Source organism: Cnephaeus nilssonii (assembly GCF_951640355.1).
Source record: "Cnephaeus nilssonii genome assembly, chromosome: 4".
In the NCBI taxonomy this organism is placed as follows: domain Eukaryota; kingdom Metazoa; phylum Chordata; class Mammalia; order Chiroptera; family Vespertilionidae; genus Cnephaeus; species Cnephaeus nilssonii.
Genome location: NC_137075.1, coordinates 12,992,398 through 13,005,804, shown reverse-complemented (window position 1 = coordinate 13,005,804; position 13,407 = coordinate 12,992,398). Strand labels below are relative to the sequence as shown.

The 13,407-nt window shown below is 45.4% G+C and overlaps 1 protein-coding gene across 4 annotated transcripts in view; it reads left to right on the top strand.

The window, feature by feature from the left end:
* Window positions 1-13,407, top strand: part of JCAD (junctional cadherin 5 associated) — a 57,724-nt gene that overhangs the window by 34,628 nt on the left and 9,689 nt on the right. For 3 of the 4 annotated variants that reach the window (XR_013813443.1, XM_079769435.1, XM_079769436.1), the window contains exon 3: window positions 3,924-7,645. Coding sequence is in view for 3 of the 4 variants with exons in the window: in XM_079769435.1 (XP_079625561.1) it covers window positions 3,924-7,645 (3,722 nt within the window). In the remaining variant the exon portion in view is untranslated. The remainder of the gene's footprint in view (window positions 1-3,923; window positions 7,646-13,407) is intronic. The other variant, XM_079769437.1, reaches the window with a different exon arrangement.

The window sequence follows — 13,407 nt, the reverse complement described above, 5'->3', positions numbered from 1 at the left end:
AGGCGAATGGTTGGGAGCCAGCAGTCCTGGATTGTGAGAGGGATGTCCCAGATTGGAGAGGGTGCAGGCTGGGCTGAAGGACACACACACACACACAGCACCACCCCCCCATGCACAAATTTCGTGCACTGGGCCTCTAGTCTATATATATAAAGAGCCAGGGTCGTAACATCCAAAACGACCGAAGGCTCGACCGAACGCCAGGCTGTGCATGCAACAGGCAAGCGGGCTGAACTGCTGACCTCTCAGAGAGAGAGAGAGACGGGGCTGATCAGCAGTGGCAGTGGCTGCTAGCGAGGCCCAGAGAGAGAAGCAGGGTGATCAAACCCTGCTTCTCTCTCCTGGCCTCACCAGCAGCCAAGCCTCTCTCTCTCCCCCAGAGGGTCAGCAGTTCAGCCTGCTTGCCAGCTGCCTGGGGCGGCTGCTGATCAGCCCCGCCTCTATGATCAGGCCCAGAGATAGGCCCGGAGATGCTGACTGGCATAGAAACCGACCAATCAGAACCAAATCTGGATGAACTGCGAGGAGCCAATGGCTGCCTAGGAGGCGGAGCTTTTGACGCTGATTGGCATAGAAACCAACCAATCAGAAACTACTCTGGGTGAACTGCGAAGGCAGAACCTCAGGTGGGGGCTGAGGAGGGGTTTTAAGGGCAACAGCTGTTTGGTGTAAGGTGTAAGAAAGTGATTCAATTTTTTAATGATCAGTTTGGCAGTATAGTGCATATGGCTGGCTATCAGTCCAGATATAGGGATTATGTGTTTTTGTCTGCCAAGAGCATCTCCTCCTGCTGAAAAAAGGCTTCCCCCCATTTAAGCAATCCTAGCCTATATAATCTATCTATACTAATAAAAGGGTAATATGCTAATTATACTGGGTCGACCGGCCATCTTCCAGACGTCTGACTTCCTTCCAGACAAAGCCATGGTGGTGGGGGCTGAGGCAGAGGTAGTTAGGGGCAATCAGGCTGGCAGGGGAGGGCAGTTAGTGGTGATCAGGCAGGCAGAGGCAGTTAGGGGCAAGTTCAGGCCGGCAGGGGAGGGCAGTTAGGGGCGATCAGGCAGGCAGGCAGAGGCAGGGGCAATCAGGAAGGCAGGCAGAGAGGTTAGGGGTGATCAGGCCAGCAGGGGGGCAAGATAGGGGTGATCAGGCCGGCAGGCAGAGAAGTTAGGGGTGATCAGGCAGGCAGGCAGAGAGGTTAGGGGCAATCAGGCTGGCAGGGGGGACAAGGTAGGGGTGATCAGGCCAGCAGGGGGGCAAGGTAGGGGTGATCAGGCTGGCAGGTAGAGGGGTTAGGGGTGATTAGGCAGGCAGGCAGGCGAGTGGTTAGGAGCCAGTCATCCCAGATTGTGAGAGGGATGTCCCAGACTGGAGAGGTTGCAGGCCATGCTGAAGAACCCCCCTCCATGCACAAATTTCGTGCACCGGGCCACTAGTGTTCTCATAAAACAGATGCCTACTAGAATACTAAGGCTATTTGAAAATCCACATCCTTGCACACACACAGACTAGAAAATAACTGTCATATCAAAATAACTATCTCTTGATAGAACCGTTTTAAGTAGTGTTTGGTAATTTACTTTCCCATATTTTTCCAAAATTTCAGCAATGAATACATATCACTTTTATAATTTTAAAAGCAAACAACAGTTTTAGAGTTGAAACTTTTTCTGCTTGACCTATGGTTAATCAAAATAATTGAGTGCCCCAAACTTCCTTTCAGTTAATGGTTTTTCTGTATTAAAGTCCCAATTTCTGGTGGTTTGTAGGCAGTCACTTAATATTTCTGTACAGTATAATTGTGTTCAGATTTTTTCTTCAGCTGCATTTGAACAGTGATCTTATTTTATTTTATTTATTTTTTAATCCTCACCCGAGGATATTTTCCCATTGATTTTTAGGGAGAGTGGAAGAGAGAGGGAAAGACAGAGAGAAATATCGATGTGAGAGAAACACATCGATTGGTTGCCTCCTGCATGAGCCCCGGCTAGGCCAGGACCAGAGAGGAACCTACAACCTAGGTATGTGCCCTTGATCGGAATCCAACCCGGGACCCTTTGGTCTGCAGGCTGACACTCTATCCACTGAGCCAAACCAGCTAGGGTTGAACAGTGATTTTAAACTTTGGATGCATGGTAGACTCATTTGAGGAGATATTAAAATATACTGGTCTTGGGCTCCTCAATAAACTGATTAGATCCAAATATAAGGGGGTGGGCCCTGGGCATTGACAGTTTTCAAAGGCTCACAAGGAAATTCTAATGTACAGCCAGGTGGTGAACAGCAACCTGGAGCTAGGCTGGCATTTATACCAGACTGTGCTACCATTTCCTGCCTGGTATATAGTTCTGCCCATGAACAGAGCCCCCTCTCAGTCTCAGAGTCAGCCCTGGAAGTATTTCTCACATGTCTGAAGGGAAAATTCCCCTGGAGTGTGTGTTAAAAATATTTGGTTGAAGCATCACCCTGTACACCAGAAGGTTGCAGGTTCAATTCCCGTTCAGGGCACATGCCTAGGTTGCAGATTTAATCCCTGGTCAGGGCGCATATGGGAGGCAACTGATAGCTATTTCTTTTTCACATTGATGTTTCGCTCTCCCCTGTCTTCTCTCTCTAAAACTCAATGAAAACATATCCTCCAATAAGGATTTAAAAAACACACACAGCTGCCTGAATCCTAACCCATTGACTTCCAGGGGGAGAGACTTGGTAATGTGTGTCTTTACTGAGCCCACGTGAGGGAAGTGTGGGAACTGAGCTAGAGCCATGGTTCTGTCTCAGCCACACACTGGGAATCCCTGGGGGACCTGGGAAAATGCTGATGCCTAGTCCCCCTCAGGCCTCCACCATTCTAACGTGGTGGAGCTGGGATACTGCCTGAGCATCAGGAGCAATGAAGTCCCTCCAGATTCTAACACGCTGTCATGGTTGACAACCACAGGCAGTGATGATTCTCAGAGTGAGGTGCTGGGACCAACAGCACCAGCATCACCTGGGGCCCATTAGAAATGATCACTATGGTCCACATATGAGAGAGAGCATGTGGTGTCTGCCTTTTTCTGACTAATTTCACTTAGCATTATACCCTCAAGATTCATCCATGTTGTCCCAAATGAACTATTTTCTTTTTCTTTTATGGCTCAGTAGTATTCCAATGTTTCTATATACAAACAAGAGAAAACAAAAACCAACTCATAGATACAGAGAACAGGTCTGTGGTTACCAGAAGAGAAGAGGGTTGGGGGTGAGCCAAAGGTGGGAAGGGGATCAATCAATTATATGGCGATGGATAGTGATTAAACTTTTGGAAGTGATAGCTTTGTAGTGTATATAGATGTCTAATTATAATGTTATACACCTGAAACTTAAATAATAATTAAAAATGTTCCTTATGGAGCCTCATCAGGCCTGCTGAATTAGAAACTGGGGATGGGACCCAGAAGCCTGGGCCTTAGTAACCCTCTCGGATTCCTGTTACACATTGAAGTTTAAGAACCACTGCGACAGGGTGGGGCTGTGAAAAGCAGATTCTCAGACTTGTTCACCCAGAACTCAGTGGTCTGGACTGAGCAGGGAATGGACTCCCAGGGGCCCAAGACCACACTTGAGAATCAGTGCCCTCAGGTTTATCCTTGTTCCCTTGGGCATTCAAAGTTATAAGGGCCTTGACATCTTTCAAGTATAACCAGTGTCCTAATGTCTGTGGGCAGCCTGTTGCTGCCATTCCTAGGCCCTTGGATGGCAAAACATGTGACAGCCTTCCAGCCATAATTAGTGGGATGTGTTTTCTTTAAAGTTGACAAGTACTCTAGTGGGGGATCTATTTTTCAAAAGTTCTGTACCACATTTGACTTGGATCACCAGTCACAGAAGCAGTGTGTGTGTCCTCCCTTGGTGTAACTTCCGTGCCTCTTATTTTATAGGTTTTATCATCAACCCAGGCTGGCGTGGTCCTCTCAGCACCAAAGTGGTCACAACCATGCCTATTGGAGAAGAGGACAGGAGGTCGGTGGCTTGCTGGCTCCAAGAGACAGAGAAGACCTGGAGGTCAGAGGAGTGACCCAAGCCCAAAGTCTGCCCATCCACACGAGAGAGGGTTCATGGGAAGTTGGAGGAAGGACAGAGGATGTGAGGAAGAAGGTGGTTTGGGAAGAAAAGCTGAGAATGGGAGGCCCTGACAAGTGGCAGAATGTAAGCCTGGAAAGCTGGAACCAGACAAGGAAATTAGGAAGACAGATGTCTGATGGTGATGGGGAGAAACTGTTTCAAGATCTGTACCCATTCATGCGAGGAGAACAGGTGTTGAATTCTCAAAGTAAAAGGAAATCCCAGTCATTGCCTAGAGTTCTCTCCCCTAAGAGCCTGAGTTGCATGGAAATTCCATTAAATGACGGGTATTTACCAGATGTTTCTAGAATGCCATTTTACCCTCCAGATTGTGCACCAAATTTGGAATCCACAAGGAACCCTGAGAAGGGTGGCTCCTCTGTCCCCTTACTGTGGCCAAAATTTGGGAGACCCCTCAAGCCTCCCTCCTATGACTCCCACCAGCACTCCAGGGCGGGAGTGGAAAACAGCGACCATCTGGACAGCCAACAGGCAGACCTGAGTGTTTCCTACAGGCAGGAGGTCGGCCTGCCTGACTCTGGTTTGGAGCCTCCAGTGTACGTGCCTCCGCCATCATATAGGTCGCCACCCCAGCACATCACAAACCCCTATGGGGAGGATGTGGCCCCCAGGCATGTGTATGATGGTCGCCATCATCCAATTGTGGAAGCTGCTGCCAGCTTTCAGTTTCCTTCTGGTTCCCTTGGGAATGGAAATGAGTTCCTGAAACAGACCCATTCCATCACTGCTTACGACGGCTCTGTTCAGTATATTCCCTTTGACGATCCACGGATCCGACATATTAAACTGGCCCAACCCCAGAGTTTCTGTGACAAAACGAAGGTGGATGAGAAATTGTACAACTCTGGTCCAGTCTCTGCCCCAGAGCCAGCTCATGGAAGCATGCATCATGATGGTGCTGTTTTAAACCCACAGGGCATCATGCCCGCATCAGAGAGAGAGAGAGGCCCTGCCCTTGCCGATCCCAGCCCCCCGTGGCTGTGGGGCCAGCTTCCCAGGGATGGAGAAAATGGTGGCTTTCCTGACCAGAGAGACCACTGTGTTATGAGAGGACAGTGGCCTGACGTGAGAGGCAGCCAACATGGACAAGCAGAAAGCCAAGCCTCCTCCCCAAACCCACAGGGCGAGAGTACCTGTGAAACCCAAACCAAGCTCAAAAAGTTTGAAACTGGGATTAAGACCAAGAAAAGTTCAAAGAAAAAAATGAACGAGACGATATTTTGTTTGGTTTCTATCCCAGTGAAATCAGAATCACATCTGCCAGATATAGATACGAACAACAATGACTTAAAACAGAGTGCTGATAAGAAGCATGGGCTTGATAAGAGCCCAGCTCTGCAAGAACAAAGTCTGCTGAGCATGTCTTCCACCGACCTGGAGCTGCAAGCTCTCACAGGAAGCATGGCTGGGAGAACAGAGTTTGAAAAACAAGATCTGGGGGAACCAGAAGAAGACAAACAAACAGATGACCTCAGATTCATTCACCCCATGAAACACAGAGTACTCCAGTATTCTGGCTCGTGGCCAGGGCACCAGTACAAAGATCAGCAAACACAAACCACTTTCACGGAAGAATCCAAAAGCCCGCAGCCCCTCCCCGCTAAGTCAGGAGGGTCACCTAATGCAGTGCTGACTCCAAGTTTTCTGGACCCTCCTGCCTCCGAAGCTCAGATGCACATGACATTAGCTTCCAGTGACCAGAACCAGAAGCCAAATGTTCATCATCTAAAAGGTCAAGTGTCCCTCAACCCTTCTAGCTACAGTGCTTTTTCAAGGACTTCCTTACTCATAAAGCAGGCCCCAGTGCCAAAAGTGGGCCAGAGTCAGCCCTGCACGGATGACCGTGGACGTGGACCCAGTCCTGTGCCCAGAGGCGAGGTGGTGAAGGGGGCAACCACAGGCCCATGCAATAGTCAACAGCTGTTTGGTCAGTTTCTTTTAAAGCCAGTGAGCCGTCGTCCATGGGATTTGATAAGTCAGTTAGAAAGTTTTAATAAGGAGCTTCAGGAAGAGGAAGAGAGCAGTCAGAGCAGCAGTGGCAGTGAGAGCAGTGAGACAGGATGGCAGCCAGAAGGCCATGCTGGCTGCACACTCAGGAATCTGGGCTTCAGCGGAGAGAGCCAGGAAAGGCGAGGGAAGGAGCCGCCAAGGGGGGTGGTGCCGGAGGAGCCTGTGTTTAGGTCGGGAAGAGTTAAGAGTAAGTCTGAGAGTTGGAGTGAGGAGCAGAAGCCTGCCACCTGCCACCAGGGTGCTCGTCCTCAGTGCCTGGGCCCCTTGCAGGTGGAGGACAGCAGAGGTGCAGCGTTGCTGTCAACACAGGGAAGCTTGGTTACCGAGAGGAGAAACCAAGAGGTCGGGAAAAGAATAAAGGAGCTAGCAGTCAGCCCAAGTCCTGTGAAAAGAATAACATCTTCTAGGTCACGTGACACTGTGTCCTCATCTGCTTCAGCTGAACTGAGAGAGCCCCAGGATGGGCAGGAGCTCCCCAGTGCTTTAAAGTCTGTGGAGCCCAGCCGAGCAGCCCCTCCCACGCCCGGTGGGGGGGAGGAGAGGAGCACGGTGGGCCCCCTCTCTCTTGCCAGCAAACCTTTCGGACTCTCGGTACCAGACTTGAGGTCCGTGGGTCTGACTCCAGCACAAGAGTGGAGTGCCAGTAAGTTAGATGGGTCTTCAGGTGACAGGAGTGCAATAGAAATCCCCCCAAATGAGTCCCTTCAAATGAGGGCTGCGAGGATACTGGGCATCGAGGTGGCCGTGGAGTCCCTGTTGCCGGGCGCCAGGAGAACAGGACATAACCAGCCTTCTGAGCCTGATGGCAGTGCGCGAAGGTTGGTGTCCTCGAGGGAGGAACCAGTGTCCAGTACAGCACAGCCGGATGAGCCCACCATTTCCAATGATGCCTTTTATGGCAGGAGAAAGTGTGGCTGGACCAAAAGCCCTCTGTTCGTAGGGGAAAGGGACAGTTCCCCGCAGGCTCCAAGGACTTCTGAACACTCTGGTGTGGACAGGGTCGTCCCCAGCAAGGCCACTGACCCAGAGTCTCAGCCCAGTGACCTGGAGTCCTTCAATCACAAGGGCATGGGGACAGAACCACCCTTCAGGTCCACTTTGTTCCATTTCATAGAAAGGGCTCCAAGTGTGGCAGGCTCAGAAAAGAGGCTCAGAAGTACTTCCAAAGTGATTGAAAGTTTACAAGAGAAACTGGCTTCCCCCCCCAGGCGAGCCGACCCTGACCGCTTGATGAGGATGAAAGAGGTGAGCTCCATGTCTCGGATGAGGCTCCTGAGCTCCCGGAGCACTGACTCCGTGGAGGATGCTGAGGAACTGAAGGCTGAGAGGGGCCCAGGAGCTCAGCCAAGAGGCCTGGTGTCTCTGACCACTGGGGACCTGGCCCGGAAGGTGGGACATGCATTCTCTGTCTCCAAGGGCGCACTCTCACTGGAAGAAAATGGGCATCTGGCACCAGGAAGAGAGAAGAACTTGGATCGGGACTTCTGGTGCCCCGGTGAGGAGTCAGGCAAGTGGCAGGTGTTTGTTTGTGTTTTAATTCTCACAGGAGGGTATGTTTAGAGAGAGGAAGGGAGAGAGAAACAATGATGTGGGAGAGAAACACTGATGGAGCTGTCACTTGGTTGCCTCCTATACACGCCCTGACCAGAGATAGAACCCACAATCCTTTTGGTGCACGGGCTGATACTCCACCCAACTGAGCCACCCGGCCAGGGCAGGCATTCAGTATTAATTTGGTATCCTCAGAGCATGAAAAAATACCAGGTTGATGGATAATGAAAATTTGCATATTCATAAAAGATCAAATTGACCCTGCAAATTATTATACCAGAAGATGTTTCATTTTACAAAATATTATATAGAAGTTTCCTGAAAAATCGAGATCTTGTAGTATATTTTAAATGATTGTCTTTATAGAAATTACATAAACTACTATATCAAATTATCCATATAAACAACATATTAGGCCCCTTACTGTGATGAGGTGAGTCAATAAAGTATTCTAACTTTGGTGCAGACACCTTGAAAAATCTTGTAAGAGACCATAGCATTTGTGCTCTATACTCTCTCCTAAAATAATAGGCATTCACCCAAATAATCCTCATTGCTCTTTATTAACCTTATAAGAAAAGATATACAGGTTGATTAAATAAACTACTGCCCCACATTTCACCTTCCAAATTCCTTGCCCTTCTTCCCATTTTTATCTGTTTTCACTACCACACCATTTATGAAACTTTAGTACATATAAATTAACAGTTTTCACTTTCTCAACACCCACCCCTAAAAGTCCACTCATTAACTCTGTTTCTTTAAAGGCCCCTAAGTTCTGATTTTGAAATCCCAGGTGAATCAGTTTGGGCAACAGCATCCTGCAGGTGTTTGGGCCTCTCCATCCTTTCACCTTAAGGTGTCTTTAGAGCCTTCTCTGTTTCATAAAGCCAGGGCAGGTCCCCAATGACAGTAACAGTGACTTTCCTCAAACACAATCTCATCATCTCAACTATGACACAAATAGGCCAGGAGAACCCTTAGCATCTCTGTTTCAGACACTTTCTTCAGGGGCTGGGGATTATCAGTTATGTATTTAAAAATGATCAGATGACTTGAGGTAGTTATCCAAAGGTCCACATCATAAACCACAGACTGGGGGAACCTTAACTCATTAATTCAGACCTCTTCACAGTAAGCTGAAACTGTGCCCCCTGAGGTAAGTGTTACCCCACTACCCTAGGAGCCCAGTCTGACCTCCTGAGCCAGGCCCCCCCTCCTCCCAGTTTGCCCCAGTGGGGTGGTTCCCCACCCTGCTTCTCTGTTTTCTATTGTGAAATCCAAGGGTGTATGTATTTGTTTATTTACTTTTTCATAAGGAGAGATGTCATCTAAATATCTCCCTTTTCAAAATGTCAATATTTCTTTCAGCTTCCTCTTACTTGCTTTGAAATAGGTTTGAACTTTGTGGTAATTCTTATTTATTTATTTTACCCATTTTCCCAACCTCCCATCCCCTTTGTCAACCATCAGCTTGTTCTCTATATCTATAAGACTGTTTCTGTTTTGTTTTCAGTATTCATTTGTTTTTTTCTGTTATTGTTGTTTTTAGATTCCACATGTAAATGAAATTATATGGTATTTGTCTTTCTCTTTCTGACTTATTTCACTTAGCATAATACCATCTAGGTCCATCCATACTGTCACAGTGGCAATATTTCATTCTTTTTTATTGTTGAGTAATATTCCATTGTATATATGTACCTCAACTTTTTTATCCATTTATCTATCATTGGTTGCTTCTATATCTTAGCTACTGTAAATAATACTGCAGTAAACATAGGGTTGCATGTATCTTTTTTATTAGTGTTTTTGTTTTCTTTGGATATATACTCAGAAGTGGAATTGTTGGGTCATTTGGCAGCTCTAATTTTAATTTTTTTAAGAATCTCCATACTGTTTTCCACAGTGGCTACACCAATTTACAATTCCACCAACAGTGCACAAGCATTCCCTTTTCTCCACATCCTTGCCAACACTTGTTGCTTGTTGACTTTTTTTTTAATGACAACCATTCTAACAGGTGTGAAATGATATCTTGTTGTGGTTTTAATTTGCATTTCCTTAATGATTAGTGTTGTTGAGCATCTTTTCATATGTCTGTTGGCTATCTATATGATCTCATTGGAAAAGTGTCTATTTAGGTCCTCTGCACATTATTTAATTAGATTTTTAATTTTTTTTGGAGTTAAGTTGTCTGAGTTCCTTATATATTTTGGATACTAACCCCCTGTCAAATGTATCATTTGTGAATATGTTCTCCCATTCAGTAGGTTGCCTTTTCCTCTTGGTGATGGTTTCCTTTGCTGTGCAAAAACTTTTTAGTTTAATATAGTTTAATGTGTTTACTCTTTCTTTTGTTACCCTTGCCCAAGGAGATATGTCAGAAAAAAAATATTACTAAGAGAAATGTCACAGAGTTTACTGCCTGTTTTCTTATAAGAGTTTTATGATTTCAAATCTTATATTTAAGTATTTAAATCATTTTTACTTTTTGTATACAGTGTAAGAAAGTGATCCAGCTTTATTTTTGCATGTCTCTGTCCAGTTTTCTCAACATAACTTATTGAAAAGACTGTCCTTACCCCCTGTGTATCCTTGCCTTCTTTGTCATAGATTAATTAACCATATAAGCAAGGATGAAATCCAAGAATTTAAAAGTAGATGGAAAAGATCACTTGTTTCAGTTAGAAGAATCCAAATATTTTTGTCAAACAAAAAATCTACTTGGCACTTTTTAAATTTTTCCAGAAATGCAGTATGATTCTTAGGAGTGTTAGCCAATGTTGCTCTTATGAGTGTTAGCCAATGTTGCTCTGTGCCTTATGCAAAATACTACATTATTGAAATAACTGATTTGTCATGGCTTTCTTTAACCATCTCATTTGACAAATTTGGTCTTTGCTGAGGACAAGAACCTTTGCCACTATGGTGGAAAATTGTTACATGACCCATTTTTTGAGCTGTGGGGATTTATTAGGCTTCAGCATAATTCCTCCTCGCCTGTTCCCCCCAAAATATGCCCACTCATGTTTATGTGCTAGTTAAAAAGACATTGCAGCCTTTTAAGATGAGTTTCTTTATCTATAAAGTTAGGATGATTTTGTCAGTCCTACCTCATCCTGAGAATTATAAGGACTTTAAAATAAGACAAATCCTATTAAAATAAAACACCAGTTTGTAAAGATTTCTATGTCCCAGTCCATGACCACATATTACAGGTAGTATTTTATAACATAAAATTTCTAGTTTCAATAAAGCACTCCCTCAATTTTAGTTTACCATTTGACATGTAAATGGGATGGGATAGGTATCTGAAAACACTTAGATAATGCCAATTTTAATTTTATTCAGCCATTAAAAACACCTCCCCTGTGGCCTTATTTTTTTTTAACCATAGTTACTAATAAGTAGAAGTATTTTTTTCTTCTCTTCTGATGAATTTGTTAATGTATAATAAAATGACCAAAAATCTGAAGGCCGAGAGCTACTTATGATGACAGACAGCTACCCCAGGCATTCTTAAGTAACTGCATATCTAACACTACTAGGGAAGATTTCTTACATGTGCAGTGGCCCAGGTGAAACTCCATCGGCCTTTCATGTGATGGCCATCAGGCCTCAGTATTCAAATTAGTTCTTTGGAGAGATCATATGACTGAGTTAATAACATTTTTCACAAATGTTAAATTTTCTCTTCAGTGTTGCTTTACAAATTAGAATAAAGCTTTGTTGCTGGTAAACTTGAACTTTGTTTTACTTTTGATAAATTTTATTTTATTATTCATTTATTTTAATCTTCAATGGAGACATGCTCATTAATTGATTCTAGAGAAAGGGAAAGGGAGAGAGAGACCAAGAGAGAAACGTCATTGTGAAAGAGAAACATCAATTGGCTGCCTCTGGTATACACCCTGACTGGGACTGAACCTAAAACCTAGGTATGTGCCCTGACTGGGAATTGAACCTAAAACTTTTCAGTGCATGGGTTGACGCTCCAACCAACTGAACCACATTGGCCAGGGCTTGCTAAGTTTTATTTTGAATACAAGACTCCTCATCTCTATCCCCACCCCACCCCCTGCCTCCATCACCCCAATGTATCAGAACCACTTCACTGTTCCTGAATGCACAGCCCACTCAAATTTAGATTTTGTTATGGAATTTCAAAATAAGAATATATCATGTTTATCTATAAGTGCTCCCCCACACACACACACCACCTTCCAGAATTTTTTTATCTATGTGGTATTGTAGTACCTATCATCATAAAGTGTCTTTATCTCAGTTTAAAGATGGGCATTTCAGCCAACATCTTTTCAGTGGGCTTTTCAGGCTCTGGTTAAGAAATCAGCAGCTCAAAACTAAATCAGGGAACAGAATGCTATCTCCACTGGATGGATTATGTTCCAATTCAGAATGTAATCCCAGGCACTGATAGTGTTCCATAACTTCCATATATTCTCTTAATGCGTTTGTGGAGGAGAGACTGCCTCAGGGCTGCAGTGAGGAAAATTTGGAAGGTTTCGTGATGCCACATAATGATATTAGAAGGCTAGACCGTAGCACATCTTTAAGGGGGTGGTCATATGTGAAATATCCATTGGGGCAGGCTTAGTGACTTCTCTTCATCTAAATATTACCCACAGGAGCCAGGATTCCAGCTCCTCAGAGAACTTCTCTGTTCTCTAGGCCTGGCTGGCAGTGTGGTAGCTCTGTCACATGAGGTTCTGAGCACTTGAATGTGGCTCATCCCAACTGAGATGGGCCATACGTGCAAAATACACGCCAGAGCTCAAAGCTCAGTACAAAAACAATCTAAAATTTCTCAGTTTTTATATCAATTACCTGTTTAAATGGTATTTTGGGTCTATTTGGTGAAATAAAATATAGCATTAAAATTAATTTCCCCTGTTTCTTTTTATTTGGTTTAACGTGGCTACTAGAAAATGTAAAATAATATATGTGGCTCATTTTTAATGGACCCAGATGCTCCATGACCTGAGGAAGGAGCCCATGTTCTTCAGAATTCTCTTCCCACTCTGTCTTTTGGCCCCTAACTTCTACAGTGGGGCCCTGGAGGGCAGGCACGTTCGGTGGAGGTGTCCCCAAGTACCTGGCCCTGAGGGGCTGGTCAGTGCCCATGCCTATGTGAGGTGAGGCCTCACAGATGCTCAGCCTCGTCCCCACCTCTCCCCAGCTGCAGTGCACCCTTTCCAGAGTCACCATACGAGACAGCCCACATTCTCAGTGGAGAAGAAGACCTCTTTGCTCACAGGTGGTCCCTGTCAGAGTCAGTTCACGGTGAGGCTGGTGCAGCGCAAAAGTGGTGCTCAGCTGTTAACCTCCTCTCATCCCACTGGGTGGTGTTCTGGGTAAGAAATCAGAAGGCACTGGCTCTTGGGACTCTGCTGGCTTTAGTCTGATGGGCACTTAGCACAGTGAATCATGTCTGAGGAACAGCGAACTCCTCTTCCCAAATGCAAAGACTGCCCTATTGGTTTATCGTGTCAGGGTCAGAGTGCTCTCGATGCTGTCTCAGTTGTCACAGTTGCAGCTTCATGCAGTAAATATGTTGTAGTTAAGTTGAGCAGGTGCGAGGAGGATGCGCTGCTGGAGACCCTGGAATCTGTGTGGGCTCATAATACAGTTCTCCAGGTGACTTGAGAAGCGATTGTTTGTAATACTTTTTATAACTATCAAATTGTGCCATCCTTC